Source organism: Armigeres subalbatus, chromosome 2, assembly GCF_024139115.2.
Source record: "Armigeres subalbatus isolate Guangzhou_Male chromosome 2, GZ_Asu_2, whole genome shotgun sequence".
Lineage (NCBI taxonomy): Eukaryota > Metazoa > Arthropoda > Insecta > Diptera > Culicidae > Armigeres > Armigeres subalbatus.
The window spans coordinates 108699604-108720028 of NC_085140.1; the positions used below are offsets into that span (position 1 = coordinate 108699604).

General features: G+C 42.9%; 1 protein-coding gene across 4 annotated transcripts in view; it reads right to left on the reverse strand.

Moving 5' to 3' along the window:
* LOC134210646 (palmitoyltransferase ZDHHC15) overlaps positions 1-20425 on the reverse strand; it is a 42375-nt gene that overhangs the window by 1456 nt on the left and 20494 nt on the right. Inside the window, exons 2-6 of one of the 4 annotated variants that reach the window (XM_062686806.1) lie at positions 13844-13965; positions 12032-12376; positions 11838-11961; positions 11638-11767; positions 7129-8437 (exon numbers count right to left, since the gene is read on the reverse strand). In XM_062686806.1, the coding sequence (XP_062542790.1) occupies positions 8146-8437; positions 11638-11767; positions 11838-11961; positions 12032-12376; positions 13844-13965 (1013 nt within the window). In that variant the 3' untranslated portion in view covers positions 7129-8145. Of the gene's footprint in view, positions 1-7128; positions 8438-11637; positions 11768-11837; positions 11962-12016; positions 12377-13843; positions 13966-20425 lie in introns of those variants that run through there. The other 3 variants (XM_062686804.1, XM_062686805.1, XM_062686803.1) reach the window with 3 other exon arrangements.

Here is a 20425-nt window from a genome sequence, read left to right on the forward strand (position 1 = left end):
GATTTACAGCAGTGCCCTGTTATATATCGTTATTCTGAAAAAGGTTCTCGAAAATTATATAAATGTGTGTCGATATTTGCTAATACAAGTGAATCTATGAGTAGCAATATTTTTTCCATATTGAAAAGGGAAATAATTTCTTTTCAAGTCACTGTGAAACTTTTGCCTCAAGTGGCAGTTGTTCCATTGTTAGGGCGCATGTTAATCGAAATACGTACCAGCCATGATTCTGAAAGCATAAATAGGGTATGATGGGGCAAGATGGGTCGCCTAAGGCGAACCCTGAATATCTCAAAACAGAAACATTTTAATTTAACTTTTCAACATGGATCTATAAAACTAGCTCATAATCTGTAAGCCAGGGGTATGAAATAACGTGATGGCAGTTGCTACGTTTGGCTCAACGTGTTCTCCAGCTTCTGCACAGTATATCAAGAACCTTAATGCAGAAGAGTGCTCCAAGGAGTTTCCTCGAGCCGCTCTAGCTATAAAGAACAAACACTACGTATGTAGATGACTACCTAGACAGTTTTCGAACAATCAAGGAAGCCATCGAAGAAGTTAACGAAGTGAAGTTAGTACATTCACTGGGTGGATTCACTCTCCGGCACTTCCTATCAAACGATGCCGAAGTTCTGGAGGGTATCCGTGCAACTCCAACGCTAGAACCGAAAAGCATAGATCTTGAACGAGGTGACATGTCGGAATCGTTGCTTGGCATAAAGTGGATTCTTTGTGACGATGTGTTTGTGTACACGCTTGGACTCAGAGAAGATCTTGAGTACATAATTGCAAAGGATCACATTCCCACGAAAAGAGAGATTGCCCGTGTAATAATGAGTCTGTTAGCCCTCTTGGGTTCATCGCCTTCTTCCTTGTGCATGCCAAGATCCTATTGCAAGATACTTGGGCAAAAGGCATTGAGTGGGATCAAAGGATACCAGATGATATCAACGCACGCTGGCAGCAATGGTCAAACCTCTTTCAACAACTAGACAACCTTCGCATCCCCCGATGCTATTTCCGGTCACCTATCCCGGAAAGTTTTAGCGGACTTCAACTCCATCTATTCGTCGACGCCAGCGAATCCGCTTATTTATGCGCTGTATATTTTCGCTTGGAGACACGGGTACCCAAGTATCACTTGTTGGAGCAAAAACTAAAGTAGCTCCGTTGAAAACGCTTTCGATTTCCAGACTAGAACTAAAGGCAGACGTCTTAGGAGTTCGTCTACTTAACACTATCCAAAACCAACACGAGTTCCCAATTTGTCGCCGCTACTGCTGGAGTGATTCTGGAACAGTGCTCGCCTGGATTCGTTCCGATGATCACCGACGTTTCCATAAATTCATCGGTGTCCGAATTGGTGAGATCTTGACGTCCACGGAGCCTTCAGAATGGAAATGGGTTCCAACGAAGCTCAATGTTGCCGATTTAGCTACGAAGTGGGGTACCGGTCCACAACTAACCATGGACAATACTTGGTTCCAAGGACCATTTTTAGAGAATAGATGGCCACAGCAGCGACCGAGCCTTCCGATAGTAGAAGAACTTCGACCGGCCCACTTGCATTTAGTCCATTTCGAACCATTGATGAACTATGCTCGATTTAGCAGCTGGACCAAATTACATCGTTCAGCAGCATACGTCCTACGTTTTGTCAACAACGTTCGGCGGAAGAAACAAGGACACGGATTAGAGCTGGATCTACTCAACAGCGAGGAATTGCGCCGAGCAGAAGAAATGCTATGGAGGTCGGCACAACTCGAGACATATCCAAATGAAATGAACATTCTCAAAACATCGCAAGGTTCACCTGAACGCCATCACAACGCGGTGGAGAAATCCAGCGATCTCTATTCGAAGTGGCCCTTTCTTGATTATGAAGGAGTCCTGCGAACTCGCGGAAGGATCGAAGCTGCACCGTACACTACAACAGAAGCTAAGTTCCCCGTGATTCTTCCAAAGCGGCATGCAGTAACTTTTCTGTTTGTTGACTGGTACCATCGCTACTACCGTCATGCCAATCGAGAAACTATCGTGAACGAGATCCGGCAGCGCTTCGACATCCCGACACTGAGACGACTACTGGATAAAGTAAGGAACGATTGTGTCTGGTGTCGAATAGTGAAAGCTGCCCCGAATCCACCTATAATGGCTCCACTCCCTGAAGTACGTCTGACAGCTTTCATACAACCATTTACGTTCACCGGGTTGGATTATTTCGGTCCGATACTGGTGAATATGAACCGAAGTAACGTTAAAAGGTGGGTAGCTCTCTTTACCTGTTTTACTACTAGAGCAATTCACTTAGGGTCGGTGCATTCATTGAGTACGGAGTCGTGTATCATGGCTGTTCAACTATTTGTCTCTCGTAGAGGCCTACCAAGAGAGTTCTAGACCGACAATGCTACCTGTTTCCAGGGCACGAGTAATAAGTTGCTGAGTTGGCAGCGTTTCAACTCACGCTTGATTTGAATCATCCATGAGTTTTGAGATTTTGAGTTTTTACCAACACTGAAAAGGAGGCCGTAAAACGAAGTGAAGTATAAAAATCTGCCGTAAAAAGAGGGTTGAGTGTATAAGAAGTGAGAAGTCAGATGTGATAGGTGAGAAGTGAAAAATAGGTCATTAGTAGTGTTAACAGAACCAACAGGTGAGAAGTAAGCGATGATAATTGGGAAGGAAGAAGCGAGATGTTGGGGCGTGAGAAGAAAAGAGAAGGAAGGAAGAAAGAAAAAGGAAGAAGGTAAATGAAAAAATAATGAAAAATGAATATGGAACAATGAAGAATAAAGAAGAAAGGAGAAATGAGGAAGAAGGAATGAAGATGAAACAAATAGAAAGAAATAAGGATGAAGGAAGAAGGAAGAACGGTCACATTGGTCACATTCAAGTTGCTGCAACCATTTATGTGTGACTTGTACTGTTCGGGAAGGAAGACGGAAGAAGGAAGAAGTTAGTAGAAAAAATGAAGAAGGAAGAAATAAGGAGGAAGAAGAAAGAGAGATGGAAGAAGAAAGAAGAAAAAGCAAAGAAAGAATTGAGATGGAAGAAGGAAGCAGAGTAAGCAAGAAGAAAGAAGAGAATGAAAGAGTAAAGGAAAAAGGAATGAGAGGGAAAGGAAGAAGAAAATAGACAGAAGGAATCAAGAAGAAGGAATAAGATAATGAAAGAAAGAAGGAAAAAGGAAGAAATAATGAAGAAGGAAGAGGGGGAAAAGAAAAAGGAATACGGAAGCAGGAAGCAAGTACAAGGAAGGAAGTCTCCCGCCCTCCTTAGCCGTGCGGTAAGATGCGCGGCTACAAAGCAAGACCATGCTGAGGGTGGCTGGGTTCGACTCCCGGTGCCGGTCTAGACAATTTTCGGATTGGAAATTGCCTCGACTTCCCTGGGCATAAAAGTATCATCTTGTTAGCCTCATGATATACAAATGCAAAAATGGTACCTTGGCTTAGAAACCTCGCAGTTAATAACTGTGGAAGTGCTTAATGATGAACACTAAGCTGCGGGGCGGCAATGTCCCAGTGTGGGAATGTAATGCCAATGAAGAAGAAGTCTCCCGTCTCACTTCTCGTTTCGAACTTCTTACATCTCTCTTCTCATTTCTCACTTCACCCTTGCCGTTTTTCACATCTCACGTCTTCATTTTCCACTCCTCATTTCTCTCTTCTCTATTCTCACTTTCCACTTCTCACTTCTTATATTTATATTTTACTTCTCACTTCTCTCTTCTCACTACTCACACTACTCACTCTCACTCCTCACTTCTCACTACTTCTCAATTCTCTCTCCTCCTCTCACTTCTAATTTGTTATATATAGAATCTCATTTTTCCTATGTCAAAAAACTTGATTATGCATATGCACAACATGTGATAGATTTAGTTCGGAAAAGGTGGAGGTTTGATCCCACGAATGGTGCTAGACAGCGTAATGGTGCTAGACAGGTGCTTTCCCTACTAAGCTACGAAGGATCTCCATCGTGCTCATTTTCACTTCTCCTTTATCATTTCTCACTTCTCGGATCTCACTTCACTTGACTAGTGACTCACAGTACTTGTAGTTATCGTGATCATCATGTGAAATCGAAAACAGTTGCATTTTCATTTTTAAGAGACCAAATGAAAAAGTAGCGACTAGTAGATATAATGATTATGTTTTCCTGATTTTTGGGTTAGAAATAACATTATTAAAGCTTTTAAAGCTATTAAAGCTTGTTTGCGCTTCATGAAATGAAAATCCGTAAAAAATTGGCAGAATTCCTCTCATTCATTCATTTATTTAGCTTACATCTAAACAGATAACACTGAATCAACAAATTGACGCCAGTTCGAGGCCACATCTCTCCATTGTTTATGTTTTCTATGAAAGCGGGAGAGAATAAAATGGATAAAATGTAAACATCGCGTGACCTCTCTCAATGAAAATGAAAATCTTAGTACGGGTCCTCACATCTCACTAGTTAAACTATTAGGCCAAACGGCATTCGACCAAATGGCTTTCATACAAACGGCATTCGGATAAATGGCATTTGGCCACATGGCCCGACACCCTCAGATTACCCAACACAAAAATATTTTTAAATTCCCCCAAAGGATTTCTCAGATTCCTCCAAAGGAATCCTCAGAATCCCCCCAAACGATCTCTCGGATTTCCCAAACAGAATCCTCAGATTTATGCAGAGGAATCATCAGACTCCCTCAAAGGAATTCACAGATTCCCCAACAGGCATCCGTAAATCCCTCCAATGGAATTCTAAGCTTATCCCCAAACCTCAGATTCTAATAAAGGAATCCGCAATGGAATTAAAAGATTCTTAACATAAAAATCGTCAGATTCCCCAAAACAAAACAAAAATCTCAGATTCCCTAAAAGGCATCCTCAGGTCCCCCTCTAACCCGCCCCGCTCTTACTCTTTCCAAAGAATGAACCTTGTCAAACGAGATGCTGTATACAATAACATATTCTGAATAAATAAGAAAAGCATAAAGAGTAGGGTGTCCCAAAATTGCACAAAGTCTGGAAAGTTGGAGGCTCAAACTTCAAATGAAAGCTTAGGGTAAAACAAAAGAAAAATTGTTCTACGACAACTCTGGGAAATGACGTTTAGGGGTGGCCCCGACGCGTTTTATGAAAAAAGTGCATTTTTTATAGGTAACATCGAAAATACCGGTATATCGGACAGAAATTCGATAAAACCCATCCATTTTATATTTTTACATTCAACTTAGGGTCTATACTTTATGGTAAAACTTTGATACCGCATGTTTTAGGTCTATATATTTTTCACTGATGCTTTAAATGCCCAAAAATGATGAATTTTTCTTAATATTTTTTTATTAATGCATCCAAAACGGGTATCAATCATGATGCTTTCGAAACTAGATATACATAGAAAGATGGGGAATTTTATAACGAATATTTTGCTAAAAATAGCAACCTTCTATCTCTATCCGTTTAAAAGTTATTCACGATTTACTGCAGCTTGGAAAAAGACTTTTTGAAATTTCGGATCATAATACCTGGATCATGTTTAAGTAAAAAAACGCCTACTTTTCCATACCAACCAAATGAGCGCTTTAATAACCAATATAGTATTCATATGAGTTGCATAAAATTGATTTTAATACTTATTTGAGTGTTATAATGGAAACCCAACGATGGACCAGCAGTAACATGACTGACTACAAATTGTTCAGTTAGTCTGGGTGAGTGCTCAAATAGATGAATATGGTTTCAAAACTACCCATAGGTAGGTTCTGTTTTCGTTTCATGGTTTGTCGAGCTGTGCAATGTTTCTCGATAACATGAAAATTAGTTGTTTTGTGACCATCTTGATTTTTTGCAAGAACGATCATGTGAAGCAAATCCAACTAGATCATTTTGATATCGATTTGTCATATTTTACGCCATATTGAAGCTCATTTTACGCCATTGCAAAAAATAGTGTGTGCAACTAATTGCAAAACTCGATTTTATCAGCACTCGTAGTATTTATCTCATTCGGCAAGCCTCGTTGGATAAACGTACAACCATGCTGATTAAATCATCTTTTTGCAACTAGTTACACAAATTGCTATTATCATTATTATTTTATAATGCATATTGAAATATTTGGCACGGAATCTCTGGAAATAAGAACAATCTACACTAATTACGAACTATTTTGCCTACCAATACTGAATACAATGATAAATTGATTGCATCGATAAATCGGGACCAAAATGATCCAGCCGGATTAACTTCACATGATCGTGCTGGTTAAAAAATCAAGTTGGTCAGAAAACAATATATTTCCATGTTATCGTGAAACATTGCACAGCTCACCAAACCATGAAACGATAGCTGAACCTACCTATGGGTAGTTTTGAAACCATATTCATCAATCTATTTGAGTACTCACACAGACTAACTGAACAATTTGTAGTCAGTCATGTTACTGCTGGTCCATCGTTGGGTTTCCATTATAACACTCAAATAAGTATTAAAATCAATTTTATGCAACTCATATGAATGCTATATAGGTTATTAAAGCACTCATTTGGTTGGTATGGAAAAGTAGGCGTTTCTTTACTTAAACATGATCCAGGTATTATGATCCGAAATTTCAAAAAGTCTTTTTCCAAGCTGCAGTAAATCGTGAATAACTTTTAAACGGATAGAGATAGAAGGTTGCTATTTTTAGCAAAATATTCGTTATAAAATTCCCCATGTTTCTATGTATATCTAGTTTCGAAAGCATTATGATGGATACCCGTTTTGGATGCATTAATAAAAAAATATTAAGAAAATTTCATCATTTTTGGGCATTTAAAGCATCAGTGAAAAATATATAGACCTAAAACATGCGGTATCAAAGTTTTACCATAAAGTATAGACCCTAAGTTAAATGTAAAAATATAAAATGGATGGGTTTCATCGAATTTCTTTCCGATATACCGGTATTTTCGATGTTACCTATAAAAAATGCACTTTTTTCATAAAACGCGTCGGGGCCACCCCTAAACGTCATTTCCCAGAGTTGTCGTAGAACAATTTTTCTTTTGTTACACCTTAAGCTTTCATTTGAAGGTTGAGCCCCCAAAATCCCAGACTTGGTCCAATTTTGGGACACCCTAATAGAGAGTCATTTCGAATTTAATTTATTATTATAAATTTTCTGAACCATATTTCTCACAAACGTTTCATATCGTGATATTTTTAAATTTGATTTTTTCTTCACATTTAATTTTAGAACTAATTCACAACAAATGAACATATACTAGCTAGCTACACATATTTCCATTTCTACACTGCACAACAAAATAATAATTAGTGATAGTAGCAATAGTAGTAGTAGTAGTACGGAATCATACCACTTAGGCAAAAGTGTTTGAACTTGATTTTATTCGCGATCCACGTTTATCATTCTCGCCTGCTTTGCATTTGATTTCTGAATTTCGTTTTGGAATTCTCTTACGCAGTCATTAAGATTTCACGTTCAAGGCTTAGTTTAGGGCTTCCTTTAGACCCCCAACCCCATTGTTTACACTAGAATCTATGACTTACAGACACTGAAAGCAATGAGCTGGAAAACTAAGTCGCGGTTTGCGTAAATCACCGTGAATGTTTTTATATTTTTCTAACTATCAACATACAACGATTAAATTCGCAACATTGGACAGTTTAAGAGCATTACCCACTAATAACTTACCAATACTCTGCTAAACAAAGCTGTTCTCCAAAAAATAATTTATAGGTAGTTATATTATTCGGTGAAAATCTTAATCATGATTAAACAAGTTAACTTCTTCATATGATTGTAAGGATAATTCATTCATAAAGCTAATGTGCACTCAAAGTACTTATTGGAAGCAGAGATTTTATAAAATCTATAGGGCTCCCACTGACCGACTGGTTGATTGATTGTGATTGATCTGGTAACAATTGTACGTTCGTTAAGAGTGATTAAACTCCTTTAAAATAGGATAAAAAGTATACGTGTTCTAACAAATAGAATAGAATATTAGACCAAGAAATCATGATTGCATTTTACGTAGCTTTAAAGTAAGCGTTCCTCTGAAATATTACACCACTCAACAGTTACGATCTCCTCATTCACTCATCCGAATCACTCTCGTTCGACCTCACGGACACTCATCGTTCAAACGATATCCTCTGGACGGTTTTGGTACGGAACTCCGTTCTCATGCTGTCGCTGCTGTTGCTGCTGCATGCCGTTCGGTTTGTACTGATGATCGTCCTCGATGCTAGCAAAGCCACCGTCATCGTCTCCCATCATCATCGGCCGGTCATCGTCTTTGCTCGTCATCATTGTGATGCGCGTGGTAGCACTAAATTCCGACGATACGGCCGGGGTCATGCCCGGTGACGCGGCCAATGGAGCCGCCGTTAGATGAGACGCGTGCACCGGATACACCATGCCATCCCCGAGGCTACAAATAAAGGCGGTAAAAAGGTAGAAAAACAGGATTTCAGGGTTTCAGTTTGTTGCGCATTACAGTAATATGGGGGTATTGGTAAGGAAGCTATATTTTTTTCAAATTAACGAAAGAAACACATTTAGGGAAGTTTTTGATTGTTAGGTAATGAACAACTAAGGTCGGTGGTGAGCTAATAGGAATCCCGTTCATTGGGTTTGTAAGGGAAAACATATTGAAAACCTCGGGGAAAGCTATGATGTTGTGCACGACTTAGTAATAGTATTAATAATAACGACAGCGACAGCAACAGTGGCAAGTGTTAGTTTTGGTGCAATCATGATTTCTTTCCAATATTGTTAAGCAAGATGCTGAATTCAGAAACCTGTGGATATAGGACAGGATGGAGTAAGATAAGACCCCTAAGGATGAACCTCAATACTATTTTTTAGATCTTATCAAACATCTAGATCAGCGGTTCTCAACCTTTACCCTGAGAGGTACCCCTTCGAGCATTTACATTTATACATTCCAAAAATTTGTCTAGGGGCCCTCCTTAGCCGTGCGGTAAGATGCGCGGCTACAAAGCAAGACCATGCTGAGGGTGGCTGGGTTCAATTCCCGGTGCCGGTCTAGACAATTTTCGGATTGGAAATTGTCTCGACTTCCCTGGGCATAAAAGTATCATCGTGTTAGCCTCATGATATACGAATGCAGAAATGGTAACTTGGCTTAGAAACCTCGCAGTTAATAACTGTGGAAGAGCTTAATGAACACTAAGCTGCGAGGCGGCAATGTCCCAGTGGGGGATGTAATGCCAATGAAGAAGAAGAAAAATTTGTCTTAAAATTTTGCTATTCCGTTAAGCTTTCCAATTCAAATTAACTTAATACATACTTGGAAGGCTTTTGGTCCTCTTTTGATCCTCTCGAAAGGTGGCTTCCGAGCCTCTTGAATGGAGGGTTCCGAGCCTCTTGAAAGGAGGCTTCCGAACCTCTTGAAAGGAGGCTTCCGAGCCTCTTGAAAGGAGGCTTCCCAGCCTCTTGAAAGGAGGCTTCCCAGCCTCTTGAAAGGAGGCTTCCCAGCCTCTTGAAAGGAGGCTTCCGAGCCTCTTGAAAGGAGGCTTCCGAGCCTCTTGAAAGGAGGCTTCCGAGCCTCTTGAAGGAGGCTTCCAGGCCTCTTGAAAGGAGGCTTCCTGAGACTCTTGAAAGGAGACTTCCGAGCCTCTTGAAAGGAGGCTTCCAGGCCTTTGAAAGGAGGCTTCCAGGCCTCTTGAAAGGAGGCTTCAGGCCTCTTGAAAGGAGGCTTCTGAGCCTCTTGAAAGGAGGCTTCCAGGCCTCTTGAAAGGAGGCTTCCAGGCCTCTTGAAAGGAGGCTTCCAGGCCTCTTGAAAGGAGGCTTCTGAGCCTCTTGAAAGGAGGCTTCCAGGCCTCTTGAAAGGAGGCCAGACCTCTTGAAAGGAGGGTTCCAGGCCTCTTGAAATGGGGCTTTCCAGGCCTCTTGAAATGAGGCTTTCGAACCTCTTGAAATGCGGCTTTCGAGCCTCTTGAATGGAGTCTTTCGGGCCCCTTGAAAGGGGGCTTCCCGGCTCTTGAAAGGAGGCCTCCCAGCCTCTTGAAAGGAGGCTTCCGAGCCTCTTGAAAGGAGGCTTTCAGGCCTCTTGAAGGGAGGCTTTCAGGCCTCTTGAAAGGAGATTTCCAGGCCTCTTGAAAGGAGGCTTTGAGCCTCTTGAAAGGAGGCTTCCAGGCCTCTTGAAAGGAGGCTTCTGAGCCTCTTGAAAGGAGGCTTGAGGCCTCTTGAAAGGAGGCTCTGAGGCCTCTTGAAGGGAGGCTTCCAGGCCTCTTGAAAGGAGGCTTCCAGGCCTCTTGAAAGGAGGCTGAGGAGCCTCTTGAAAGGAGGCTTCCTGAGCCTCTTGAAAGGAGGCTTCTGAGCCTCTTGAAAGGAGGCTTCCAGCCTCTTGAAAGGAGGCTTCTGAGCCTCTTGAAAGGAGGCTCTGAGCCTCTTGAAAGGAGGCTTGAGCCTCTTGAAAGGAGGCTTCCAGGCCTCTTGAAGGAGGCTTGAGCCTCTTGAAAGGAGGCTTCCGAGCCTCTTGAAAGGAGGCTTCCAGGCCTCTTGAAAGGAGGCTTGAGCTCTTGAAAGGAGGCTTCCAGGCCTCTTGAAAGGAGGCTTCCAGCCTCTTGAAAGGAGGCCTGAGCCTCTGGAAAGGAGGCTTCGTGGCCTCTTGAAAGGAGGCTTCCGAGCCTCTTGAAAGGAGGCTTCCGAGCCTCTTGAAAGGAGGCTTCCGAGCCTCTTGAAAGGAGGCTTCCGAGCCTCTTGAAAGGAGGCTTCCGAGCCTCTTGAAATGGGGCTTCCGAGCCTCTTAAAAGGAAGCTTTCAAGTCTCTTGAAAGGAGGCTTCCGAGCCTCTTGAAAGGAGGCTTCCGAGCCTCTTGAAAGGAGGCTTCTGATCCTTTCGAAAGGAGGCTTCCGAGCCTTTTGGAAGGAGGCTTTCGAACCTTTCGAAAGGAGGCTTCCGAGCCTCTAGAAAAGGAGTCTACCGAGCCTCTTGATATGAGGCTTCCAAGCCTTTTCAAAGGAGGCTTCCGAGCCTCTTGCAAGGATGCTTCCGAGCCTCTAGAAAAGGAGGCTTCCGAGCCTCTTCAAAGGAGGCTTCCGAATCTTTTGAAAGAAGGCTTCCGAGCCTCTTGAAATAAGGCTTTCGAACCTCTTGAAAAAAGGCTTTCGAGCATCTTGAAAAAAAGCTTCCGAGCCTCTTGAAAGAAAGCTTCCGAGCCTCTTGAAAGGAAGCTTCCAAGTCTCTTGAAAGGAAGCTCTCAACTCTTTTGAAAGGAAGCCATTTAGCTTTTCGGAAAAAGCCGTCATGCCTCTCAAATGGAGGCCTCCGAGCCTTTAGATCCTAGGTTGATACAAAAACGTTTGGAAATTTTTGAAAATTATTTTAAAATTTCGCATTAAAAGTAATTAAGATCCAACCAAATTCTCGATTATTTCCCGATTTCTCTTGGTTCACGGTGGCCACAATTACGTAGTTTGATCTGAGATTAGCACCCAGCTACCTTTAGCAATGATATGCTGAGTTGAGGAAGTCTTAACCCTGACGCCATGAACACCTTAAATTGTTACTAATATGCCAAACTTGTTTAGTACCCTGCCCAGAAATCAGAATTACACATTCAATATGCTATTTTTGGACACAAAAAAAAACATTTAGACTTACCTTGTGTACACCGGCACAAACCACAGCTTTCGATCATCTCCGAACACCTCCTGGAAATTGTTGAACTTTCCCAGACTGAAACCATTTTTATCCGGCCCACCGTACCGGAATATTGGCGTTCGGAATGATTCTACAAATAAAAGAATAGAGAATTATTACTCGCTTTCGCAAAAAAAAAAACTCATGAACGCCGATCTCACCTAACGTAGTCCTATTGAGCAGCACCAGATAGCAGTGGTATCCGAACAGACTCACTAAGCTGATGGCAAACATCAACGAAACGAAGAACAGAAACAGAATGTGGAACCGGCCGTCGACCTTGCCCTGAAAAGAGAAGTTTAATGCTGGTAAACGTGCCAAAGCTGGGTCCAAACCTCACTTCGCTTCCACTCACACTCCAGATCAGTTCCATGTACATGACCGTGGTGAAGGCAATGTACAAACAGTACAGCAGGGCGTACCCGAGGAACAGAATGAAGTACTTGTAGTTGGTGAAGTTGATGCAGTTGTTCACCCACGGGCAGTGATGGTCCAGCTTCAGTACGCACACGCCGCACACGCTACAGTGATGCGCCCGGTCCGGTTTGATCAGGCGGCACTTCTCGCAGAAGCGAACCGACGCGTTCAGGGTGCGCGTCACGATCGGTAGCTCCTTGGCGAACGCTTCCAGGATTTGCTTCTGCTCTTCCTCGCTGGTGGCCCGCAACAGGCGGTCCAGCTCCGTCCGTGGCACGCGAAACTGCGGGAGACAGGATATTTATGAGTTTCGAGAGGTTTTGGAAATGTTATATCCATAAACTGCTTCAACCCAAATATTTTCTTTTTTTTTGTTTTCTTATTTGATTTTTTTTTAATTCTTCGTCTTTATCTACATCTATTCTGAAAACAGTGCAAAACTATCATAGTGTTCCACTTTTGTCCCACAATACCGTAAGCAAATACATAAAGTACAAAAATAACAAATCGGTCACCGCGCAGGTTCTCGATTGTAGGCTTGGTCAAGTCATCGCTATTCTTTATCTTATCGAAAATAAATGTTGGTATAAACCAATTCAGTCCCTTAAGCTTCGAAGCATGTCGCCCATGTGTTCATATACCAAAATCACACACATATCGTGGTCTGCAATCTAATCTTTGTGTTTTTCATTTCTTCTTCATATTCTGTAGAATAAACCGGGGCTTAACCTTCAATGAATCATGCTGCACACTTTCGCAAGCTTTTGGTAGTTGTAAAGCACATTTTCCCGTTATGGTACATTTAATATGGATTCTAATGTACAATAAATGAGTAATGATTATAAATTAGCAAAAACTGAAAAAAGGTTTTGTTCCAGTAGAACTGTTTTAAAAATGTTGAATTAACCTTTCCCGTCAAAAATTGTATCTCCTTTTATTGTTTCAGTCGATTCTTTGGCTTTGGGTTATAGAACCCATATTTTTTGAAGCCCCTAACTATTTGTAAAATCAAAAACTAAAACCGTAAAAGTGCTGCCCGTGTGAACCAGCCTGAAAAATTCACCCGATGTTCGTTCAAAAACGGGCAAATCTGAAAAAAAACAGCACTTTTTCGATTTTTGTTTTAAATTTTAAAAATACTTAGAAGCGTAAAAAATATGGGTTCTTTGATATCGAACCTTTGATATCGATTTAAGAATCGATAGAGCGAATAAATTTTTTTGACGGAAAAGGTCAATTCTCGCTTAACTTTTCAAAAGGACCTAAGAAACATTTTTTTCATGAATTAATTTGAGTAGTGCAATCAAAAGCTTATATAATGGTCTGTTGATTGCAATAGTAAAATTAATTCATGAAAAAAAAATGTTACTTAGGTCCTTTTGAAAAGTTAAGCGAGAATTATGTATATTCCCTAGATCCTATTTTTTTGAACAATTATACTAATGACACACTGGTGGTATAAGCACCATGGTACAAAAATCTTGAAATGAGTACCGTACCGATTATTTTTTTATTAAAGATAGTCTTGGAATAATTTTCTTGTCCTCTTGTACCATGGTCCAAGTACCACAGGTGTGTCCTTAGTATTAGCATAAGAACACGACTCGAGCATCCAACCGCTGTGATAAGCAAATAGAAATAAATAAATTTCGGTGTGAAATATTACTATTCTGATAAAACTGTTCCACAATTGTATGCGATCCAGTGAAAGGGTGAAACGAAAACATAAAGAAACAGCTAATAATCTTACCCGTGACGGCACTCGTCCGATGTCGGTGAACACGGTCTGGTAGTAGGACCACAGGAACATGATCAATATCAGATGGTAAAACAGCAGAAACAGTATCCTCTGTACGATGCTGGTTACGGTAACTGGCGGAGAAATGGCGAGAAGAGGGAAAAATGGCATGAATGAATATAAACAGACATAATAGGCACGTCATGAGCTATGCTACACATATGAATAGTATAGAAGCAGAAAAATGCATCTACTATTACTGCCTGTAATCGCATATCTGTCCGATTCTAGTCACATGGGGCAAACATGTGATTACAGGCAGTATATGAATGACCATATTTTTTTACGATTAGCCTAAAGGCGAAACAATGCTAATGCTACCCCTCCTAGCCCTCTGAGCAGCACGTGAAACATCGAGATAAACGTGAATTAGCGCAAATGTAACACAGCTCAACAAAATTTTGTCCTCAACACTAAACAAGGTGACCCTAGCAGATAGTTTTAGATAGGGTATCTGTTCCATTATTAATAACATGCTCCTATATCAATAACATTAGCAAAACAGGCAATTTAGGCTCAATTTGTGTCGTGTTTTGTTGTTTTCCGGCGTGCTCACTGCTGAAAAAAATCTCAAAAATGAGAAATAAAACAATTTGCGCACCAATTCTTTGTTTTCGGATGGTATTGGTTTGGGTACATGGTATGAATTCAAGGAGCAGTTCCCCTATAACTAGATGTTTTATTTTCTGACCAAAACGTAGGTGAGTTATATATGGCTTATGAAGTCCGGAATTATCAAGTTGAGGATTCGGAATAATATTATCATTACCAAATGCAGGTCTTACCCATAGATCCTATCGTAAGACGATCGTGTGGTTCAATTATACGAACTTTTCTCGAAGGGAAATATCAATTCCACGCCGGTGATGTATTTCATTTGGACTTCGCTAAGTATAACTTTATTTATTATGTAATTAATAAATATTTGTGTTATAAGGACGTGTCTTTTAGCTTCGAAATTTTGCCATTATTGCGTTGTTATTCTGGCTCTATAAGAAGCCATAAAGTGGTAAAAGGGCCTTCAAGAGCAATAATTTATTTTTTCAATATTTTTAGCTGAATTTCTTAAAAAAAAACCCAAATCAATCCACCTAGCGTTGGTGGTGCCTTTCTCGCGCAATAAAAAAAATAAGAAAAACACATAAGAGAGGTCAGAATAGCACTTTAGGGGGATAGATTTTACTTTTTCCATCAATTTATATGCATTTGCGGTCATTTGAATGCATTGCTGCAATCTTTGAAAAAAAATTTTTTTTTCGTTTTTGGGCTTTTTTTCCCTTTGTCAAATTTTTTTTTTTTCAATAGCTTTAGAACGCAATGACCGATCCAATAGAAATCGGGCCAATTTTCAATAGGAAACAACTAGACCGCAATCCGCGTCGACTGCAACTTGTTGCGAGCAAATCGAATAATGCTAAGTACCAAAAAGTGTGTCTCACATTTTTGTACACACACACACACACATACAGACATCACCTCAATTCGTCGAGCTGAGTCGATTGGTATATAACACTATGGGTCTCCGAGCCTTCTATCAAAAGTTCGGTTTTGGAGTGATCCTTTAGCCTTTACGTATACTTTGTATACGAGAAAGGCAAAAAATTAGATCACGTAAAAAATGACCTATCTATTTCTCCATACTTTCTGAAAACGGCATCTGAAATTTGATAAGAACCGTCATTCTTCGTAGAATTCTTGTAGTGTAATGCATTTCCGCAAATGGTGGGTTGACATCAAAGAAGGAGCGTCCTACGGAGCTCTAGTCCCCACAAGTTCCTATCTCACGCTTCCACCAGTCATCCGATGACAAAAGACTGCCAGCTAAGGGTTGTGTACTTAGCTGGTAGTGCAGCCTGGGCACCGTTCTCCTTCTTTTTTTTTTTTTTTTTCTTGAGCAAGGGTAAACGGAAATCTGCAACCAGACACCTGAGGAGGTACTCAGGTAGTGTGGGGATGGGTATGTCATGTAACTCTTACCCGACCCACTAAAACCAAAACCCTTTCGCCAGTCCGTACCCCCGGTCCGCAATTAAGCAATACATCAGGGGGGGACTATTGAGAACGCTCACGCCTATGCTAACGCACTTGACGTCAATACACACAACATCGACTTCAAGGGTGGCTACCTCACCACCCGTCGATCGCAAGCTGTGATAGTAACCTTACGGTCTGTATCATAATCTCACGTTGGAGACGAGCACCCCGACAACAACCACCGCGCGCGAACCGCAATGACCTCTATATCTACATACTGAGGTCCCCGCAGCCCACCCGCGACATGTTAGTTGTCGGGGTGAGCAAAGTGTTCACTGCATCACAGGTGCCCTTACTGCACTCGTTGGTTTTGTTCAAGACGCCACCACCGCTGCAGTTTCGACATAATCTGTTGAGATGCTGTGTTCACCGCATTCCATATAGCTTCTTCCCGGCACATCCTCTCGACGAGGTTGTCCGGGGTTGTATCCATACCACTAATAAGCAGCATGGTATTGCGTTCTACCTCGAATCGCGGGCATGCGAACATCACATGCTCTGCCGATTCTACCTCACCTACACATTCAGGACACTCCGCAGAATCTGCGAAGCCAAACCTGTGCAGGAATTTCTTAAAGCAGCCATGTTCAGACAACACCTGTGTTAGGTGGAAGTTGACTTGACCATGCTTCCTATCAACCCAGTTGGACACATCTGGAATCAGTCTGTGGGTCCAACGACCTTTGACTGCGGTGTCCCATGCTCTTTGCCATTTGAGCAACGAAGTTGCTCTCTTGACACGTCGCACTTGCACCGAGTCCCTTTCGTTGTAGCACTCCACATCCTCCTCTAAGAGTGTGTCGATCGGCATCATTCCAGCTATAACGCACACCGCCTCATATGATATGCTGCGATATGCGCTCACGACACGTAAGCACATCAGCCGGTGTACTCTGATCAATTTCTTTACATTGTACTCGGCTTTTAGTGCTACGGCCCATGCCGGCACGCCATAACGGATGATAGACAATGCTACACCAGCTATCAGCCTACGCACTTGACTATGCACCGCCGATCTGTTGGACATCATTCGTGATAAAGATTTTATCGCCAATGAAGCCCGCTGACATGCATAATCGACGTGGCTCGTAAAATTGAGCTTATCATCGATCATCACGCCCAGATGCTTGAGAGACCTCACGGAGTTAACTGTGCAGGTCCCTACTCTTATCCTAGCCTGTTGCAACCGATGACGGTTATGCACTACCACGACTTCCGTCTTGTGGTGTGCAAGGAATAACCGTCTCGAGTTGAGGCATTCCTCCACTCTGCCAATCGCGTATGAAGCCTTCAATCTAACTTCGTCGAGAGTGTCCCCTGCTACTTCTAGCATTACGTCATCCGCGAAGCCTTCTATCTTCACTCCGGCCGGGAGACTTAGGCGTAATACTCCATCGTACATAATATTCCACAGAACCGGTCCGAGGATCGATCCCTGTGGAACACCCGCGGACACTACGATCGACTTTTGACCAGCATCAGTGTCGTATAACAGCACCCTATTCTGAAAATAGCTTTTCAGTATCCTGCACAAGTAGTCCGGAACTCTCAATCGGTGCAGGGAGTCAGCAATTGCTGCCCAGCTAGCATTGTTAAACGCGTTTTTTACATCAAGTGTAATCAACGCGCAGTACCTAATACCTCTTCTGTTTAAACCTCTCGCTATCTTGGCCGTATCAGTTACCGCTCGAATTGCTTCGATGGTAGAACGGCCCTTACGGAAGCCATACTGGTTGCTAGATAAGCCACCAGCACACTCTGTATAAGCCGACAATCTATTCAGAATGACCCTCTCTAGCAGCTTTCCAGCTGTGTCGAGTAGGCAAATTGGTCTGTATGCCGAAGGATCCCCCGGCTGTTTGCCAGGCTTCGGTAATAGCACCAATTTCTGCCGTTTCCATCGATCTGGGAAGTTTCCTTCGTCCATGCATCTCTGGAGGCAGCTCCTGAACATATCTGGATTGTCAAGAATGGCGTGTTTAAGGGCCAGGTTTGGAATACCATCCGGGCCTGGCGCCTTATTGAGCTTAAGTTTTCTTGCGGCTACGATAAGCTCTTCGTTAGTCACTAGCGGTACCACGTCGACTGACTCGTACTGTGTAGCGGGCCAGTCTGATGGTTCATGTGTCGGAAACAGTCCCTCTACTATACTGGCTAACAGCTCTGGGGATCTTTCAGGAGGTGTGCTATTGGTCCTAGACATCACTATCCTGTATGCATCACCCCACGGGGTGTCATTCGCCATCCTGCACAGCTGTTCGAAGCAGGCTCGCTTGCTACATTTAATCTCGTAGTTCAGGGCTCTGCTCGCTGTCCGGAATACCCCTCGTCTATCGAGTCGCTCAGCGTCTGTTCTAGCACGTCGCAACCTTATTTTAGCTTTAAGACAGGTTCTACGAAGATCTGCAATCGTGTCAGACCACCAGTACACTGGTTGTCGATTTCCTGGGGCTGGGTCTTCCTTGGCATCGCCACGTCGCAAGCACGTGTAAGTACTTCCGTCAGGTCGTTACCGCTTAGTCCTGTAGTCCTACTCTCCCAGCGCAGCGCCTCCACCAACAGCTCTTGATTGAACTGTGAAGTGCGCCATCCGGGATCCGTTGCACCACCTCTTCTCGTCGTAGTTCTCCGGGTATACTCGACCATAAAACGTACTTCCTGATGGTCGCTAGAAGTATGACCCTCGTGGACCATCCATCCCGGTTCTTCAGTCCATCCTGCGCTGCAGAAGGTGACGTCGATACATGAATCACCGCTCGGTCCTCTGAACGTTGGCACTTGGCCTTCGTTCAGCAGAACTACGTTCAATACCGCTAGTGACTCTAGCAGGATATGACCTCTAGCGTTAGTAAACCGGGAACCCCAGTCCACTGCCCACGCATTGAAGTCACCTGCTACAACTACTGGTTTAAGGCCAGTTAGTTTCGCCGCAAGAATATCAACTACCCTAGTGTACTGCTCTATACTCCATCTAGGAGGACAGTAGCAGCTACAAAAGTAAACACCGTTTACCTTTGCTATGACGAAACCCTCATCGTTAGGAGAAGATATTATCTTCTGGATGGGGTAGCGCCCATGACATCAGCTAGAGTGAGAAGGTACGCCTCGAGCGTCTGTTCACCAGGAGGTGCGGCTCAAACAGCGTCTGACTGGTTCCCAGAGGCTGATTAACGAAATGCTGTATCGCGTCAGCTATACCTAAGGTGGCAATCCCACCAGCGCGATGTAGGTAACGCGACCCTGGTAAGATAGCTTACTGAAGGCTCTCAAATACCACGAAAAATAGAAATAGAAGAAAAAACAGAACGTTATTTTTGGCAACCGACCCGGCAACGAAATAAGGACTATGAATGGAAACTCGGTAGCTGGAATGTCAGGACCCTAAATGAAACGAGTGAGCCTTCTGGCTCGCGAACTGCAGAAGGTTGGAGTGAACGTGGCCGCTATTCAAGAAGTCCGATGGCCTAGATCCGGAGAACGTGATTTCCGAGCCGTGGACCCCACGACCAACACTGCATTCAAGTATAACATGTATCACAGTGGCGACGGAAAATCAGAGCATGGAGTTGGTTTCGTAGTGATGAGCAAGCAGATGAAGCGAGTGATGCGGTGGAAACCCATTAGCAAACGAATCTGTGTGTTGAATACGGGGCAAATTCTTCAATTACAGCCTAATCAACGTTTACACACCGACAAAGGATAAATCCGACGACGTGGAGGACACGTTTTATGAATGTCTTGATAAAGCCTATGGAGAGTGTCCAAAGCATGGCGTGAAAATTGTTATCGGAGACGCTAACGCTCAGGTCGTTAGAGAGGACTTTTTTCCGTCCCATAATTGGTAGGGAGAGCCTTCACTCCGCTACCAATGACATCGGCCTACGGCTAGTAAATTTCGCTGCTGCCAGAGGGATGGCCGTCAATAGCACCTACTTTGCACGAAAGAATATCCGAAAACACACCTGGAGACACCCAAATGGTGAAACTTGCAACCAGATAGACAATGTTCTGGTAGATGGGCGCCATTTCTCGGATGTTACAGATGTGCGGACATTCAGAGGTCCGAACATTGACTCTGATCACTACCTCGTTGTCAGTAAAATTCGATCACGGTTGTCAACTGTATCGAACGAAAGATCACAGCGAACGATGCGTTACAATATCCATCGATTGTCGGCGGAAGGAGTATCGGCTGAGTACCGCCAGAAGCTCGACGAACGGATAAGTGCAATCAACGTTAGCGACAACATCAACGATCTATGGGAGTCGATCCATAGAGCGGTGAGCACAACAGCACGAGAAGTGGTAGGCACTGCACAGAGGCAACCCAGGACGGGTTTGTTCGATGTGGAGTGTCAGAGAGTGACAGACGAGAAGAACGTTGCCAGAAGCCAGATGTTGGTGTCGGGTACCCGATCGAATAGAGATCGGTACAAGTAAGCAAGAGCAGCCGAAAAACGAACCCACCGCAGAAAGAAGAAAGAATATGAAGAACAAGTG